Below are 19,362 nucleotides of genomic sequence, written 5' to 3'. Positions count from 1 at the left end.
TATTTTTATGTTTGATCTGAAACTTTTAGAATATTTAATACTAGCTGTGTGACCTTGGGCAAGTTTCTGAACCTTTTTGTATCTCCATTTCTTCATCTGTAGAATGGGCACGGTAATAGCATCGATCGTAAGACTGTTGCTAGTTATAAATATGTTAAAGGTTTTATAACAGTGCTTGGCACACACTGAGGGTTAGCTACTAGTATTACTTTTGAATTATCTAAGGTAGAGAGAGAATCTGTTTATACCTATTACGTGCACAGAAAATCTTTATAAGGTTTATATAGCCACTTTAAATGCTTTTGGGAGGATGAGGCAAAGTATAAATACAAAATAATTAAAATATAAAAGTCTCAGGTCTTACTGTTCTGTTGAAACAATGAGTTTCAATCTCATTGATCTGTTAAAAGTGCTTTCTTTTGATATTTTTTAGAACTGGAATGATTACAGTCACCAAGCTTTTGTCTGTGATCATCTGTCAGATCTCCTTGAACTGCTTGTAGATCCAGAACAACTCACTGCATCATTTCATTCAACCCATAGTAGTCTAGTCTCTCGAGAAGCTGTTGTAGCACTCAGCTTTCTTATTGAAGGCACAGTGAGTGGAGCCAGGAAGATATATCCACTTTATGAACTTGCACTGTGGCAACCACTACATGCAGAAAGTGGCTTCTCAAAGACCTCTAAGGCCTTTTCTTTCTACAAGCTGGAAGCCTGGTTGAGAGCCTCTTTAACTGGGAATCCATTTGGTGTATCTGCTTGCCTCAAGTCTGGGAAGAAATTGGCTTGGGCTCACCAAGGTATTTATTAATATTTTAATCTATATTAAATTGAATGACAGGTTAAGGAACCTAGTGTTTTCTGGTGTATTAATGATCACATGTCTTTTGTGGAAGACCTAAAAAATATTGCTACTATAAAACAGAAAAAGGGAACGTCTCTTTTGTATATGACTTTTTCTCAAGGCTGCAACAGTTTGAGAGAGTTGATTCATTAGTCCAGGTTGTTTTGGTTGCAGTTAGTAGAAACTCCAACTTCGGTTGGTCCTTTTCTTTGCTCTGCTCTTCTCTTTTCGGACTCTTTTCCCCCTCTCACTCTCATATGCTCATTTACTTGAAGCTTTCCTATTTTCTAGGCACCCTACCAGAAATTGGCCATTCCATAATTACAACCTCATAGAATTGGTGTAAAGATGAGATTCTTTTTTAGCTACACAGACACAAGCAGACTAGCTATTTCTAAATTGGAAATTTAAATTCATAGTAGAGAGAATTACACTTTGGTTGCAAATGTATCTATTCCTGATAGTCCAGGGATGGCTAGAGGGATAGGTTCAGGTACTGTATGACTTCTTCAGGCCCAGATAGAAGTTTTAAGAGAAGAGGGGCCCAGATAGAAGTTTAAAGAGAAGTAGGTATCTGTACTAAGGCCAAGCAAAATTAATGGGAAAAAACTAGAATATACTTCCACAATCTCTGAGTTTCAAAGGTAAAGAAAAAATAGTTTCCGTGCAAATGTAAAAAAAAAAAATCAGTTTCATATCAAATGTTTATAATTCTGAAAACCAGAAAATGGTTGAGCAACATCTACAGTGACCCAAGTATTATATATGCAACCAAGCTATTGCTCTAGCGTGAGCTCAGATTCTCAGATACGTAAGGCTCCTACAAATATACAGGAGATACTACATTATTCTTAATGTTGGTAAAAGAATATAAGTAAGTTTTTAAACGTTGTTAAGGTAGGCACTGGAGGAAAAAGGACATCTGACCTTTTAGGATTAAACCAAAACATATTAGATAGTAGGATTACAAATAATTTTTATCTTGTTTTACTACTAGTATTTAAAATTTTTCTACAGTAGCCATATATTACTTTTCTAATAAAAGGAAACAATAAGAATTGTTTTAAAAGAAGAACAGCATACTATGTGACCTCTCCACATTTGGCCAATTTTCTTTACAAGGGTATCCTGATGGTTTTCTGGGAAGTACGGTCTGAGAAGGCAATGATATGATGGTGGGACTGTGTTAGGAGGGCAGCCTGCACAGATTTCTTGAGGGGTGAGTTTATGTTTAAGGTACCATGTTCGAGAGGAAGATGTGCTCTCACTTAGTAATGATCCTAGGAGTAAAGACGTGAACCCAAATACAATTCATGGAATGATGTGGTGAGTAACTTAGGAGGGGTTCAGAATTAGTATTATGGCAATTTAAAGAGATTATTTAAGAGTTGGGATGATAAATTAAGGCTGGTTGGAGAAGATACTGTTTGAGTTGGGCCAGCTCTGCCACTTACTAGCCATATGGCCTTAGGCACATTGCTTAAGTTAAAGGGTAGGCATGAAAAAATCTTAGATCTATAGGCAATGTTGAATGGATTATAGGTTTAACCTTTTTTTAAAAAACAAAAAAATTTGAAATATTGCAAATATACAGAAAAGCACAGAGAATAATATGGCATACCCAACACCCAAATCTAACATTTTTTTAAACCTCACACGGGTCTAATTTGAGACATGTGTAACCTCATATGGTTGATTGTTTTTCTTTGAAACAATCTCATTTATTTATATTTTTCTTAAATAGTTGAAGGGACGACCAAAAGAGCTAAGATTGCTTGTAATACTCATGTGGCCCCTAGGATGCACCGCCTGGTGGTGATGAGCCAGGTTTACAAGCAGACATTGGCCAAGAGCTCAGATACTCTGGTGGGGGCACATGTAAAGATTCATCGTTGCAACGAGACTTTTGTATATCTGCTGTCTCCCTTACGGTAAGCAAGGGTGTTTTGATGTTGTGACGTTTTCTTTGGATCAGGATGTGTCCTTTTATTTGCCATCAGAATAATATTGTAGTCAGATATTTTTCATCGTATTCTTATTCAGAGAAATTTACCTCATTTTTCAGATCTGTAACAATTGAGAAGTGCAGGAATAGCACCTTCATCCTGGGCCCTGTACAGACTGCTGTTCATCTCCACAGCTGTGACAATGTTAAAGTCATTGCTGTTTGCCATCGTCTGTCCATCTCTTCTACAACAGGTTGCATCTTTCACATTCTGACACCTACACGCCCACTTATTCTCTCTGGGAACCAGAGAGTAACTTTTGCCCCCTTTCATACCCATTACCCAATGCTGGAGGACCACATGGCCAGGACTGGCCTTGCTACAGTGCCTAACTATTGGGATAATCCCATGATTGTGTGCAGAGAAAACAGCAGCACAAGTGTCTTCCGACTCTTAGCACCATGTGAATTCTATGTGTTTATTATTCCCTTTGAAATGGAAGGGGACACAACAGAGATACCTGGGGGTCTTCCATCTGCATATCAGAAAGCACTGGGCCAAAGAGAAAAAAAGATACAGACCTGGCAGAAGACTGTGAAGGAGGCTCGTTTGACAAAGTGAGTATTTTCTAAAAGTAATAATTTGTCTTATGTAAAACTCCATGGGAAAGCAAATGAACCTGCACATGTTTATAATTGTGCTAAAGAAATCAAAAAGACATAGTGTGTCTTTCACTAAGGTCAGTATCCCAGGCACAGTTTGGTTGGGGGATGGGAGCAAGTGGATACTCAAGTATTAGATTCCTTTCTTTTAAGTAGCTTAAGTTTAACTGGCAGATATAAGACTTAAATGAATGAAAGATCATATATAAGGTCAATCATAAATGGATTGGTTTTAGTTTTTAATTTACTTCTCTGCACCATACTAGTGGTTCTCAAACTGCATTGTGCATCAGGGTCATCCAAAGAGCTCGTTGAAAATACAGGTTTCCTGGCTCCACCACTCCACAGGCAGACGTGCAAGGGTGGACTCCTAATGCTGGTCCATGGACTAATGCCAGTTTCTGTCAGAATTTTCCTAATCCATGGTAAAATGTGAAAAATAAGTACAGTGTTTTAAAATAATGCTAAATTTAGTCAATTTAGAATACTGTCTTTTATTCTGAAATTACTTTTTACTTTGGGGGTACTAAAATATTTTATTTTTAATAACATGCTTGTGATAGTAGATTGTTATAGTTTATTATGTCCACCACAAAATTTTATTTCAAGCGTTTTGATCTTTGAACTCTAGAAGCCAGGGACACGCTATATATAAACCATATATAAAGATTCAGAAAACATCAGTGTGGGTGGTCAGAGATTTATGGAAAAAATAGAATTTGTGTTGGACCTTGAAAAATGAGCAGAGTTTGGAGAAGAAGTGAGGGTTGGGCAGCATACTTTTAACAGCACTAGAGGAGCAGATGTGGAAGCAGAAGCAGACTTCAGGTATCCTGGAAATCAGTTGCTGAAACAAGATTCTGGTTATGGATAATGATATTTAAACTTGGATGGGTAGATTGAGCTAGATTATGTAGAATCTTGAATATCAGGCAATAAAGGTTAGATTTAAGTGGAGTTAAGTAATAGGAGCCATAAAAGGGTTTTGAACAATGGAGTGAAAGCCATTTCATTTATTCAGGAACATTTATAGAATGCCTACAATATGCAAACCACCTTATTAGATGCTATGGCAGATTAAAAAATGTGATTGGCACATATGGAAATCCTCTACTTAGATCTGAAAGAGGGAAGTCAGGGTGATATTACAATATTCTAGACTAAGAAACTGGACTAGAGTAGAGATGAAGGGGGTGGAGACCAGAAATACTTTGACAGGACGCTGGACTTGGTGCAAGATTTTGTAAAAAAGACAAGAAAATTAACGATGACTCCAAAAATTGGAGCCCAGTTTAGAAACATTTGATCAGTTTTCTTCTGGACAGAATAGCATGTACAACTTAAAAGCAGTGGATGTTCAGAATAAGTAATTATTGTCTATACAAGTATTTTGGTATTTAATTAAATTTTATTTGTTAGAGGTATTAGGAGAGGAAACATAGTACTGAAAGATGGAGGGGTGCTTCTTCTACAGCATTGTCCATTTGGGAGCTGGAGCTAGTTTGAGAAAAGGGTATCAAGTTCTTTTGGGGGATGTTTACATGAAATGTCCTATATTCTGATAATGTCTTGGTCCTTGAGACTTAGAAAAACTATTACTTTAATAATTGGATTCCATTTGCTTGGTATCAGTCTTTTTGTTTGTTGTTGTTTCTTCTGGTTGTCATTATCTTGGAAAATTAGCCATTCTAAAAATGTTTCTATTTCTGATGATCCAGAACTGTGATTTGATGTGTAAGTAAAAATGCCTATTTTAATTAGATCTCTTGGTTTTATTAGATGTTAAAATTAGTATTGTTCTTTGGATAGCTGTGTCTATATTGTAGTGGAAAGTACTCTGACTCAGGAATTAGTACAGATCATGCCACTTATTGTGTGACATTGAATGTGTCATCTGACCTGTCTAGCTCTTAGCTATATCATATATAAAGTATATTTTCTACCTGATGAAATTGATATAAAAGTTTAATAAGATAACTTATAGTAACGATGTGTGTGTAAGACACTGTAGTGGTGTGTGCTGTACTGTGTGTAGTAATGTGAGTGTAAGGCACCCTGCTTAGTGATGAGTTTGTGAGACACATCTTCTGGGTGAGATTGTTTACCCACAATATCTGAGACCTGCCCTGTTAGAATTAGCTTCATTCTAAGAGAAATTGTTGAAGAAAGACTTGATCCAGCCATGGTATTTTCTGGATGCATTCTTGTGGCATATGGATTAAGGAAGGAAGTATATAATATATAATTACATAGTTGCATTTGGATTCTTTAAAACAGTTGCTACCTGCCAAAAATATAAACATCAATAACAGTCACAACTCATGCTTTACCTGGGAATCCACTGTAGTAATACTGCTGTTATCTGTTACAAACATTCCACCTGGTTTGTATCTCATGGATTGAGCCACCAGGATACTAATACTACAGATCAGTCATTCTCAATTTAGCAGAATAGCGCTGATGACCACAATAATAGGTAATATGTACTGAGCACTTACTGTGTGCCAAGTACTGTTCTAAGCACCTTCTTTGTATTAATTCATTTATTCTTCCTAATAGTTCCCTATCACAGATGAGGAAACTGAGGAACCGAGAGATTTAAGTAATTTATCCAAAGTCACACAGGAGCCAGGATTCACACCTAGTCAGCCTGGTTCCAGAACGTGGGTTCTTAGTGTCTTTACTGTTTTCTGTGAACTGTCATATATAATATAATCATTATACCGATGTGATATAAAAATGGATCATTGGAAGAACGTTCTTTTAAAGGAATTCTGTTGTTTGGATGCTGCTAGTATTTAGATGGCTAGATTTTCTTACACATATGAAAAGCTTATACACATGTGTGGAATCTGGAATGTGGTAAGCATTTAATAAATATTGACTCTGAATCATAGCATGTTGAAGTGATGAGATCCATGATAACACTAGAAACCAGCAAGAGCATGCAATTTAACTTTGGGAACATGGGAAGACAGAAAAATTATTGAATAATTTGAAAAGAAACTGCCAACACGATCCTTTTAAAGTGATAAAATGATGTCATTTCCCTGCTCTGTCCCCTCTAATGGGTCCCCATCATACTTGGAATAAAATATAAAACCTTCACAGTACCTACCAGGCCCTCTCTGCCTCATTTTCTGTCATTCTTTTCCTCATTCTCTTCCCTCCCACCATACTATAGTGTTACTTAGTCATTGCTGTCCAGCCAAACACCACCAGGAACGTATCTGTAGAATAAAGTTGGATTTTGTTACTCATTACAAGGAGGGAGAGAACTAGTTTCATTTCTATAAAAGCGTGTTTAAAAGAACTGATAATTGGATTTTGGCTGTTAGGTGATTTGGGGGAGGGGTGTAGGAAGCAAGGTTTTGTTGTGGGTTGGATGCAATCTGGAAGTGAGGGTAATTCTATGATTTGGTATTGTAATAATTTTTATATTAAAGAGGAGGGAATAGAGCGGCTAAAACTATAATTGTAAAGAAACAGCAGTCACTCATTAGCCAGGAAAGGGTGATGCTCGGTCATTTTTGTGGTTTGGACCACAAAATGGTTTTGTTTTTTGTCTGGACCTGAGATATGATTATGGAATGAGTTTTTTTTTTTTGCCTTGATCTAGCATTGTCCCATGGTGGCCTCGTCCCCTGTTGGTGTGCTATGGGATTATTTATGTTCAACAGAAGAGCAGCAGGCCAGATCCCAGCTACACGTAGGCCTAGCCGATGGTGCTAAGCTAGCTCCTGGCTGTCAGGAGCTTCTCTTCTCTTGCTTATCCTGAACATGATAAATATTCTCTCACTTTAGAGCCTTTGAACTTTTTGTTTCCTCTGCCTGGAATGTTCTCCAGATATCTATTTTGCTTAATCTATCACTTCATTCAGATCTCTGCTTACGCGTCATCTTAGGCTTCTGTCCATCCTTTTTCTAAATTAGCATTCCAAATACTCTTGATTTCCCTACTCTGCTCTATTTTTCTCCAAGCCACTTACAACTACTTAAGTTCATATACATATTTATTTTATTTATTACCTATCTCCCCTACTAGAATATTCAGTCCACAAGAAGCACAGACTACATAGTTCACAATGTGACTGGCGCCCTCTAGAATCATGCAGTGCAAACCTGCCCGGACAGAGGCCATTTCTCTTCTCTTTACACATTTATCCTCATCAGTCAGAACACTACCCAGCATCACTTGGTCCTCAGTAAATATCTGTTGAGTGAATAACCACAGTAGAACAAAATATATAATTACTGATAAGTTTTTACAAAGAGGGAATTGTATCTGACCAATCTTTTTTTTGGTGGTGGTGGTGGTGGTGGTAGTGATTCAGTGTATAGAACTGAACAGAGCAGTTATTCGGAGAGAACAAATGGATAAGTAGAAATAATTTAACATTTATCCCATTAAAGTATTTTATAATCACGTGGAGTAAAATTAATATGAATTAGTATTGCTACATTCTTTTTGCAATTTTAGGGATCAAAGGAAGCAGTTCCAGGTACTTGTGGAAAACAAATTTTATGAGTGGTTGATTAATACAGGACATCGTCAGCAGCTGGACAGTCTTGTGCCCCCTGCAGCAGGCTCCAAACAAGCAGCAGGATAAGACTTCCTCATCAAAACACTGGTAGGCATTTATAATGGAGAGCACTTAAAACAAGTTATTGGGGGAGATATTACAAGCATACCAAAAAACCACACAGAATATTATGTCACCAACTATTGCTGATTTTTTCCACCGCTCCCCCCAGCATATACAGATTTTTACATACCCATATCTACTACATTTTATAGTGAGAAGGCCAAGCAAAATATTCAGGTGGAGCCTATAGAGTTACGGGCAAATATAATAGCCAAATTTGTCTTTTTTGTCTCTTGCCTGGCACGAGTTAGACCGTCCAAAGCTCTTCTGTACTTCCCCATATATGGTTTTAAGTCTTACCCTTTCTGACACATTTTTCCTCTTTCCCATAATCCCACACATAAATCAATTAATAAATTAGCTAATCTTTGTTAATTGTACATATGGGCATTAATAAATTACCAGAATTAGTCCAAATGAAGATTTGAATACTAAACTCTAGGAGACCTACAGATTCAGTAGAAGAGAACATGGATACAGGCAAATTTATTGGAAGTTATTTAATCCAAATACATAGTATTCTTTTTTTTTTAATAGAAATTAGCTTATTTTGCTATTTTAAAGTATCTTTAGAGACTAACAATAGAAAAACACAAAGGACATAAATAGGCAGTTCACAGAAAGATACTTACAAACACAAAGATGCTCACTTTCACTTAAAATTAAAGAAATGTAAGATACTATTTTTCATGTATCACATTGGCAAGGATCAAAAACATAGTACACAACACTGATAAGACATTTCAGTTACCTCTGGGGAAAGTGTAAATTTGTGCAACCTTTTTGGAGGATAGTTTGACAAAATCAGAATTAAAAATGCACACATTCTTTGACTTTGCAATTTCACTTCTTAGATTTATCTTACAGATACATTCATGTATGTAAAGATCTGTTTAAAAGAGATGTTCAGAAACTAACACAACATTGTAAAACAACTATACTCCAGTAAAAAATAAGTACATACGTACATACATATACAAGAGATGTTCATTGCAGCATTGTTTGAAATAGCTGTAGGCTGGAAACCAGCCAAATGCTCCCCATTAGAGGGCAGGTGCCTAATGAACTGATTCATCCATGCCACGGAATGCGTCTTTGAAAGGAATGAAGCACACCCGCATGTGCTGATCCTGAATGACCTCTAGGGGGTGATGGTGAAAGCTGGCAGGGGGCATAAAATGTTGCCTCGTGTGTTTGAAAAAAGGAAAGGGATAATCACATATTTTTATGCTAGTTATATGCCTTAAAAATTTCTGAAAGGATATAAAGAAATTGTTAGCAGTGTTTGTCCTTGAGGAATGAGACTGGGTGTCTAGGGTAGGAGAAAACTTACTCTTAATTTTTATTGAGATATTCACATACCATAAACTTCACTTTTTTTTTTTTTTTTTTTGTGGTACGCGGGCCTCTCACTGTTGTGGCCTCTGCCGTTGCAGAGCACAGGCTCCGGACACGCAGGCTTAGCGGCCATGGCTCACGGGCCCAGCCGCTCCGCGGCATGTGGGATCTTCCCAGACCGGGGCACGAACCCTTGTCCCCTGCATTGGCAGGCGGACTCTCAACCACTGCGCCACCAGGGCAGCCCAAAACTTCACTTTTTTAAAGTGAAGAATTCAGCAGCTTTGATTATATTCACAAGTTTGTACAATCATCACCATTTAACAAATCCAGAACATTTTCATCACCCTAAAAATAAAGCCCGTATATATTGACAGTCACTCCCAATTCCTCCAACTCCCCATATCTCCTCTGCCGCCTGGTCCCTGGCAACTTCTAACTTCTACTATTTGTCGCTTGAGTTGTCAGTTCTGGAAATCTCATATAAATGGAATCATACAATATGTGGCCTTTGTGTCTGCCTTCTTTCACTTAGCATAATGTTTTCAAGGTTCATCTATGTTCTAGCATGTGTCAGTACATCATTCCTTTTTATGGTTGGATACTATTCCATTGTACGGATATACTGCACTTTATTTGTTCATCAGTTGATGGACATTTGAGTTGCTTCCACTTGTTAGCTATTGTGAATAATGCTGCTATATGTACTTTCGTGTACAAATTTTTGTGTAGAGATGTTTCTATTTCTCTTCAGTATACTATGCAGAGGAGTAGAATTGCAAGATAATATGTTTAACTTTTTGAGGAACCGCTGAACTGTTTTCCAAAGCTGCGTAAACTTATTCTTTATTTTTCATATATTGTTTACATTTTCAAAGTGTGTATTACTTTTTATAAAAAAATAATTTTACAATATTTAGTTAATAAATACTGAGATTAAGAATTGGAAATCTGATGACGATTATACAAAGGAAATGGGAACTATAAGAGGATAAAATCTTACTTTAGACTAACCCCACAGCCTGCTACTTTATGCCTATGTATGAATTTCTTTTCTTCTATTATGAACTAATGTGACCCTCAGAGAAAAGGAATGTAATTAACTTTTAACTTCACATATTTTATCACTCTAAATCATCATCTGACCAATTTATGTGATTTTATGAAAAAGATTTTTTCCTATTTTTACACGAAGGTGATAGAAAGTTAGTTTTTTTGTTTTGTTTTGTTTTTTTCATATTCAGGGCCCTGGAAGCAGGAGGATGAATGCAAGATGGTGCACGTGTTGAAACTAAACTGGAAAGGTGCTCTTGCTGCTTAAGAGACTTTGGGGATTTTTCTTCCTATTTAAGACCTTTCCTTAAGTTTCCTTCCAATGTCATTTGCTACTGTTTACATTGAATTTTAGATAAACTTCTATTATATAAACATATAGTTTATAGAACATCAGAAGGCTCATTCTGTGATGCTAAAATGAAAAAGTTGATGAAGGCATTGTATATATGTTAATATTAAAGTAATTGAGAATAGGTTTTATAGTTCTTTGTAACTATTTAAAAGGAAATTACTACTCCTTTTAGAAAAGAATTGGAATGAAGGTATGATTTTTGGAGTATAAATATAGCAGGAAAGATTTTATACAAAGATATTTTAGTCCTTAAAGTATGCAACAATGAAACTGTATAAAATCTTTATTTTTCATTTCACTTTCTGCTTCAAATTTTCAATAAACAAACTCTAAAAAGTAATCTTCTCCTTTCAGTAAAAAGATAAAGCTTTACTTTTAATTTTAGAAAAGATTTCCAATGTCATTCTGTGATGTTATATCAAAATAAAGTTTACATTTGATGGGAAAGCTATGTTCTTTAAGGTAAAACAGTTACCAGTTTAATGAATCTGATTGCTGATAAACATTGTTTCATATGCTTTTTGGCCATTTAATTAGTAATTATATCTAAAAGCGCTTGATCTCTTATTTCTAAAATGAAAATTAACCCTCAGAATGTGTTTTAATTATAATTGGAGTTTTTATTTTAAACTTGCTTGATGAAATTCAAGCAAGGAGAGCATTACCAAATAAAGAAACACTGGAATAATAGAAGTGTCTTTTTGGAAACCGCTATTGTTTAATGAAATTAATGGTATTAATTAGATACTTTCTTTAAAGTTTATAAAGTTCAGAAAACTAAGCATATAACTTAATACTTTGTAACCAACAGTCTTCATATCAAGGCACATTTGTCATTTTCTGGCTGACCAAAATATATTTTAGGGGCATCCCATTTATAAAAATATTTGCTGGAGGCTTTGTTAAGGGGAAAGATGAGGAAGTTGGGCTTTTGAGAAGAATATATTTGACCAGGAAAATTAAAATGGAGAAGAGTTGATTTGTTGTTTCTTTGAGTTTCAGTAAGATGTAATCTCATTCCTAAAATCAGACGTATATGAAGCACCAAAAACTGTTCCCTACACAGGTTCCAATATGATATCATGCAGAGCAATGCCACCTAGCAGGTGGCAAGCTGGGCTTAGCTAAACCTTTGCAAATTCAGGATTTCCACAGTAACTTTCTGTCTCTCGGGCTATACATTGTAGCACCCTTTCTTGTGGACTGGATCTTTTGGGTGTATGTGTGTGTTTTGAAAAAATTTCACACTTAAAGAACAGTGGCAGGAATGTAAATTCCCACATGCCTTTTGTCTAGATTCACCAACTGTTAACATTTTGCCACTTTCACTTTACCAACCCTCTGTATAGTGTTACTATTTTATTTTTGCTCAACAATTTAAGGGTAGGTTGAAGACATCTGGGACCTTAACTCCTAAATATATTAGCATGTATTTCCGAAAACCAGACATTCTCTTACATAGTCATAGTACATATGATTAAATTCAGGAAGTTTAACAATGGCACAATAGTAGTACCTAATATATAGACTGTATTAAAATTTTCTAATTATCCCCCAAATATCACTTGTGTTGACTTTTTTTCCAAACACAAGATCATGCATTGCCTTTAGTTGTCATGTCAGTTTTATTGCTTTGGAACATGTTTCACTTCTGTTCAGAATTAGAGGGTGGTTTTTTTGACTCATCTCCTGCAAGTTCTTTTGAAGAAAAAAAGACATGGGGGATTTCAAGGTGGCTACTTGCTAGAAAACCAAATTGCCCAAGTAAGAGGAACTTTTCTGTTTTCAATTTTGAAAAATTTGGCTGGGTTTTGGTGTCTTGAGTCAGCAAAGTCTATAATGCAGCAAGGCTTGGTAAGCATTAAAGAGGGTACTGAAGCTTTCCTTTATTTCATAATCCTGATTGTTTTTCTAGAAACCATCAATAGCCTCTAAATGACTGACTCAATTTTTGGATCCTATTCTCTTGACTAAGCAAATGTTTGATTTGAAACCAACCCAGTATAAATGTCTCTGTGCCTCTAACTCTCTGTAGCTATTCCTGGATTTCAGCACTGGGGAAACCAATCTATGCACCAAAAATGTCTAAAGCTGGAACCAAGGTAAGTAAATGGTCATGCTGATTTCTAGCCTACCCACTTTTTCACCTAATGGTACATTGAAAGAAACATGGAGAAAAGCTTTTGCTTCTTCACCTGGAGGTGAGTATGATAGTGGATAGAAGGCTGGGATTGATTGAAGAAAAGATTAAGGAATGCTTATTTTATTTTCTATTCTAACAGAATTACCAAATAATTTATTAAGGGTTTATCTTCATGTGTGGTACTTACTATGTTGAATACTGTACAGGTATGTAATGTGTAAATATCGTCATGATTTCTGCCTTCCAGCAACTAATCTCTGTATTTCCACAGGAATAAGACATGCAGATAAGAGGATTATATGGAGTAGAGAACTTTCAGTGTTCAATTAAAAAGCTGTCTTTTGAAATTTAGCATCAACCATTAATATTCTAAATGGCCAAAACGGATGGACCAATCAAGTGAATTAAATCCTACATATCCCCTTCATTCAGCAGCTACTCTTATCCCTTTTCCCCCAAAAATTGTTTACTTACGTTAGGAAAATTGCCTCTAAAATATGTGACTCACGATTATTGGACTGGAAATTGATTCTCTTTGGGAATGAGGGAATATACCTTCATTCTCTTTCTAGTTCTTCACTGACTGTAGGTCTAAAGCAAAGCCTCTGGTGCCTGATTTTTCCACCTAATGTTTTACTGTGTAAATGTTCAAGCCCATTGAATCTTAAAAGAATAAGTAAGAGATGGTAAATGAATACTTGTCTGTCCCTTACTTATATTCTCCAATTGTTTACATTTTGCCATATCTGGCTTCTCTCTGTGTCTCTTTCTCTTTTTACTAAACCATTTGGAAATAAATAGCAGACTTCATTATACTTTTGCCTTAAGTTTTTAGGCATGTATATCCTAAAATCAAGGGCATTCCCTGTATAAACATCATATCATTATCAGGTCCTCCAAATTGATCAGAATATAATACCTAATATTTAGACTATATTCACATTTCCTCCAGTTGCTCCCAAAAATGTGCTTCATGGCTGGCTTTTCCCCTGATGTGGGATCCAGTCAAGGGTCATGAATTTCATTTGGTTGTCAAGTTTCATTAGCCTCTTTTTTTTAGCCCCTTTAATATAGAGCAATCCCCCTAGTTTTTGTTGTTGTGAGACACTGACATTTTTCAAAGTCCAAACCCAGGTGTCTTATAAAAAGTCCTGACATCTGGACTTGTCTAATTGTTTTCTCATGTTTAGATTCATACTAACCACCTTGGCACAAAAACTACATAGGCAATGTCAGGCACTTTGCATTGCATTTTTTCAGGAGGCACCTGTTAACTTGTTGCATAACTGGTGAGCGCCTGATTTTTTTTCCCGTTTGGAAAATAGAACTAATAGTCGTATTTGCATCCAGAAGGTTTTGGGAGAAAAATGAGACAGTGTCTTTAGTGCTCTGAGGTTTTTGAAAAATATGCCATGAAAATCCCACTAAAAAGCATCTGAAGTCCTTAGAGGGCTATCCACGTGCCTGGAGGGAAGGTTGTTACAGAACAGCCCCACTTTCAATGATTTCCAGTGTAGGGATAATGTACTCTTTTATTTCTTGTAGCTGGTCTGTTCACTTAGTAAAAACTTTTGCTTGCTAAGCCAAAGGAGATAGTAATAGCAATTTTATCTTTTACTTTTTTATTTCTTCTCCCTTTCTCATTGTCTTGCTAGCAGTTTAATCAGAGGAGTTATGGGCTGGGCAAAAGCAATGCATTTTAATAAGTTTGTTCTTGTTACCTGTGGAATAGTCAAGACATTTTCCCCTCTGCTATATTGGATTAGTAGGCTATTTTTCAAAAAATTAACTTGACAATTAGAGTAATTTTGTAATAACTTCTAGGAAAATCTCCTGCACGTTTCTTAGCCTTCTCTACAAAACTTTTTGTCCAAGAGTCCCAACCTCTCAGCTGACCATAAAGTGGATTTCATGGTCTTCTACAAATGGAAATTGAGTAAAGGTGCAACATTCTCTGGGCCGTGAAACCTGGAAGGTCTGCTGCTGAAGGAAGAGCTTGGCCCTGGAGCTCAGTAATGGTTCTGTGGCAATGCTAGTGCTTTGTTTCAGCCTTGGGATGGTTGGCTGGTCTGCTGGAAAGGCGGACAGCAAGGAAAAAAATCATATATATTTCCACTTTTCATATACTGAAGTCAGTCAGGTAAGTGTGCAGAGGGTAGTAAGTGTGAGAAACAATGAAGGAAGAAAGATGATATTAATTTCCCATGGCATATCCCTTGCAGAGCCTCTTCTTTGGTGAATAGTTGGCCAAAAACCAAAGGTAAATTTAATTAAGTTTAGAATCTATCTTCTTAAGAGAGTTTACCTTGATTTTCTTGAAGATCTTGCCACAGGTTTTGGGAAAAGCCTCTGAGATTCAGGATTGGTCTTGTTCCATTGCTAAGAGTAAATGGTATATTTTGAACAGAGTTAGCTGTGCAGGTAGGAAGACAACAGAGGGAGATGAAGTGAAATAAAATGAACAACAGATTACTAACCAGGAGTCTGCACTGTTGTCCACTGGTTTGCCTGCAACCAACTTGTAACTAGCTAATGACCTTAGGCAAGTCATTTAACTTCTTTATCTGTAACAGTTGTAGCGAAAGCTTATTGGAAATCCTGAGGCAGCTATTAAAATTGCTCTATTGGCACTGTGCCATCAGACCCTCAGAACAACCCTCTACAATGCATAATGTTACCCAGATTTAACTAGTGGTGCTGCGATTTTGTTTTCTCACCTGTACCACGTATCTAAATCTGTGCTGTGCTAAAATGGGAAAGGGAGCGGGAAGAGATCGAGATGACTGTGGGAAGGGAAGAAAGGAGGTGAAGTAGGTGATTTAGGGGCAGGAAGGGTAAGGAGCCTTTTAGGGAACAGGAAAGGGAAGAGTTGAGAAATGGGAAGGGCAGGAAGGAGAAAGTTTACAGTGGAAGGAAAAGCTATTAGTAGGTTGCTATGTAGAAAGGCTCACCTGCGTAAAAAAGAATGAGGCCCAGCTGCGAACTATTTTTAGTGTCTTCCTTCATTCCCTGCATCTAATTAGTCACCAAATCCTCATTTCTTGTGACTGTCCTCATGGTCATTCACATTGCAGTTGCCTTTGGTTGGTCCTCAGCATCTCTCACCTCCGCCCATAGCAATCAGCTATTTCTAGGTACCAACCATTACATTACATTTCCCACATCATCACCAGAGGGATTCTAGCATGGCTCTTGTGTCACTTCTGGCTTTATTTCCTAACACTTCACCACAGGCTCAGTCTGCACAACGCTTAATGAACTACTTGTCCCTATAGTGGGCCATGTCCTTCCACTCCTTTATTCCAGTAAACAAGCTGTTCTTTTTGCTCTGCCTCTGGAAAACCCCCTACTTATCCTTCAACCCTTGCCTCAAAGATCCTCTCCTCAAAAATCTTCTCCAGACTCTAACTGGCTCTGTCTGCTTCTTTCATCTGAAATGGCTGACATGGTTTTTCTCCTTCTAAACGTATAAAGCAAATTAGCCACAAGGTGGCGGCACAACACCAGGGAATTAACTGCTCAAATCAATGACACCTGTGATTTCAGTTTAAATTATAAACTGGCATTGATCTTGGATGTGGAATTACAGAACAAGAAGGGACAGACTGTGTGGTCCATTTGGTTTTCTAGTGGTTTTCAGAAACTGCATCATGAATCCCTGGGACTTCCCGGGAACTCTGTTGCCTGTTTCAAACAGAAAAGTTTTATTTTATAGCCAGGGCTTCAAATCTAGTCCAGTCCTTTCATTTGACAGATGGGAAGCTGGAGCCCTGAGAGGTGGCTTGACTAAAATAGTAGGGCTGATTGTAGAGATGCAGCTCTAGAGCCCAGGCGTAGTATTTCCCGTTTCTCAGGGCTGCATATTTCCCAGTGCCATCACAGGCTTCAGAGGTTTACCCCAAAGATTGTGATGCAACTTGGTAAGAGTTTGAAGCAAAGGACATTCTTGCCTTGTCATTTTGTTACTTTGCAACTACTTTGTTGGCAACAAAATAGTAATACAGAACATATGATATATTTTCATGTCTGTATGTTCTATATCCATCTAAAATAAGCTCTAATGCTAAGGTCTGTGTTTTCTTTTTCTCTATATATCTCTTCCATATCACCTAGAATGGATTTCTGTATTTGGAACTCACTCATCTTCATCTAGCATTTGTTGAGGGTTTGTCAAGTGCAGGGTATAGGGGTCCATAGCTGAAATAAGGCTTGGTCCTTGCCCTTGGAAGAAGTCTAGTAGGTGTCGGTGGGAGAGACAGATAGAAAAGTGGAAAATTTATTACATAAGTACAGTGAGAAAGAAGCCATGAGCTTGAGTCTGAAAATGCTGGCTGACAGTAGAGCATTCTTTTGTTTTGCTTCGTTTTAAGGCCTCAGAAAGTGCTCATTCCTGTTGTTAACTAAAGTTGTCTGCCAGAAGGCAAATGTTGTGAGGTATGGTAGAACTAGATATTTTCTCCTCAAAATGGAGGAGAAAGGAATTCCTAAAGTGGGGAAAGTGTTCTTAATTTTCATTTTTCTATCAACACAGCCACTTAACCCCTCAGTTTTTCCACTTTGTTTGCCCTGTGCTCCAGATTACTTTCTTTGAAGACAAAAACTTTCAAGGCCGCCACTATGACAGCGATTGCGACTGTGCAGATTTCCACATGTACTTGAGTCGCTGCAACTCCATTAGAGTGGAAGGAGGCACCTGGGCTGTGTATGAAAGGCCCAACTTTGCTGGGTACATGTACATCCTACCCCGGGGCGACTACTCTGAGTACCAGCACTGGATGGGCCTCAATGACCGTCTCAGCTCCTGCAGGGCTGTCCACCTGGTGAGTCTGCAGAGGATGCGCGTGCTCCCTCTCTTTCTGTCTCTTACCCCCTACCCCGCCATTTTGCTTTTACGTGAAAGAGTTTTCTTAAGATTTTCCCACCTCTTAATGGGTGGTTGTCTCTTGTTGGCTGCTGAGGCTTCAATAAAATCTTAGGTCAGTTCATCACAAGACTACGTGACTTATTTCCATAGTACTTTCTCTACCTCTTGTATATTTTAAGGAATTGTTTTTCTTATTGAACGTCAGCTGTTTCAGTCAGTGCACAGTGGGGATGGGCGTTCAAATCATCTCACGTTCAAGATGGTGGGTCCCAAACCTCACTGTTCTCTGAGTTCCTGGCCTGCTGTTGATTTTGCTAATGTTTGCTGTTCATTTCCCCCTTTGTTTCTTTAGTCTAGTGGAGGCCAGTATAAGATTCAGATCTTTGAGAAAGGGGATTTTAATGGTCAGATGTATGAAACCACTGAAGACTGCCCTTCCATCATGGAGCAGTTTCACATGCGAGAGGTCCACTCCTGTAAGGTGCTGGAGGGCGCGTGGATCTTCTATGAGCTGCCCAACTACCGTGGCAGGCAGTACCTCCTGGACAAGAAGGAGTACCGGAAGCCCATCGACTGGGGCGCAGCTTCCCCAGCTGTCCAGTCTTTCCGCCGCATTGTGGAGTGATGATACGGATGCAGCCATAAGCTTCTTCCTGGGGCCAAATGCTGGCTGGCCTTGTCGTCCAAATAAGCATCATAAATAAAAACAATTGGCATGCATTCCACTGTTTACTATAATGCCTCTCCTTAAACACTTGTAGGCACCAGTAAAGTAGTGCCCACCACAGCAGGCAGTTACACAAAGCAACTCATCCTTCAGGTTATATCTTTGTGCCAGACGAAATGGGACTGGATTAAAAGGTTAGAAAATCGTACTGCCATATGGTGGTTCTTGTTGCTTAAGGTCTGTATTAATGGTGCACTAGGAGGATGCGGAATTCGCGTCTCCTCACAACTAGGGCACCTATCAGGCACCGGTTGGGGGCCACGGACACCGAAGGGGATGGGAGGAACCCCCAGTAACCGGGTAGGATGTGGGGCAGAGTGAGGCGGGAGGAGTAGTGGAGGCAGGACGGGACTGGCACCGCTGAGGGGCAGCTGGGGGAGAGAAAAGGATCCCACGCCCAATGGGGGAAATTGCGGGACCACTGGGAGGGCAGAGTATCAAAAGGGAGCGTGGCCAGGTTTCCCCTGTCCACTTGGGCCCCCAGGAACCTGTTGAGATTCCAGGCCTGATCCTCTGCCCACCTAGGCCCCCTCCAGCCGTGCGGGTCCTGAGGGAGTGGGAGGGAGGGAAAGGGGAGCAAAGGTAAGGCCGGACCTCCAGGACCAGCACCCCTGAGGGGCGGCTGGGGTAGGGGAGGAGTTCCTACACCCAGCGGGACCCACCCACGGTTAGGGGGCCAGCGGGACAGGGGAGACCCTGGGGGAGACGGTGGGGGAGGGGCACGGAGGAACGTAAGGGAACAGGGCCAGCGCTTTCCCTGTCCACTTAGGCACCAGGAAGCCTC

General features: G+C 38.5%; 2 protein-coding genes across 4 annotated transcripts in view; both read left to right on the top strand.

Moving 5' to 3' along the window:
• TBCCD1 (TBCC domain containing 1) overlaps positions 1-17,632 on the top strand; it is a 27,497-nt gene extending 9,865 nt beyond the window's left edge. For all 3 annotated transcript variants that reach the window (XM_079923398.1, XM_079923400.1, XM_079923399.1), the window contains exons 4-8: positions 434-800; positions 2,589-2,775; positions 2,910-3,407; positions 7,933-8,083; positions 10,681-17,632. In XM_079923398.1, the coding sequence (XP_079779524.1) occupies positions 434-800; positions 2,589-2,775; positions 2,910-3,407; positions 7,933-8,062 (1,182 nt within the window). In that variant the 3' untranslated portion in view covers positions 8,063-8,083; positions 10,681-17,632. The remainder of the gene's footprint in view (positions 1-433; positions 801-2,588; positions 2,776-2,909; positions 3,408-7,932; positions 8,084-10,680) is intronic.
• CRYGS (crystallin gamma S) lies at positions 12,684-19,362 on the top strand (the record flags this gene model as incomplete). Its single annotated transcript, XM_079921406.1, is given in 6 exon segments — positions 12,684-12,698; positions 12,820-12,870; positions 12,873-12,920; positions 12,923-12,946; positions 17,565-17,807; positions 18,204-19,362. Coding segments are annotated over 6 exon segments (654 nt in total). The 3' UTR covers positions 18,477-19,362.

This window comes from Stenella coeruleoalba (assembly GCF_951394435.1).
Source record: "Stenella coeruleoalba genome assembly, chromosome: 5".
Taxonomy (NCBI): domain Eukaryota; kingdom Metazoa; phylum Chordata; class Mammalia; order Artiodactyla; family Delphinidae; genus Stenella; species Stenella coeruleoalba.
Note: the sequence above shows the minus strand (reverse complement) of the source record. Positions and strands in the feature narration are given on the sequence as shown.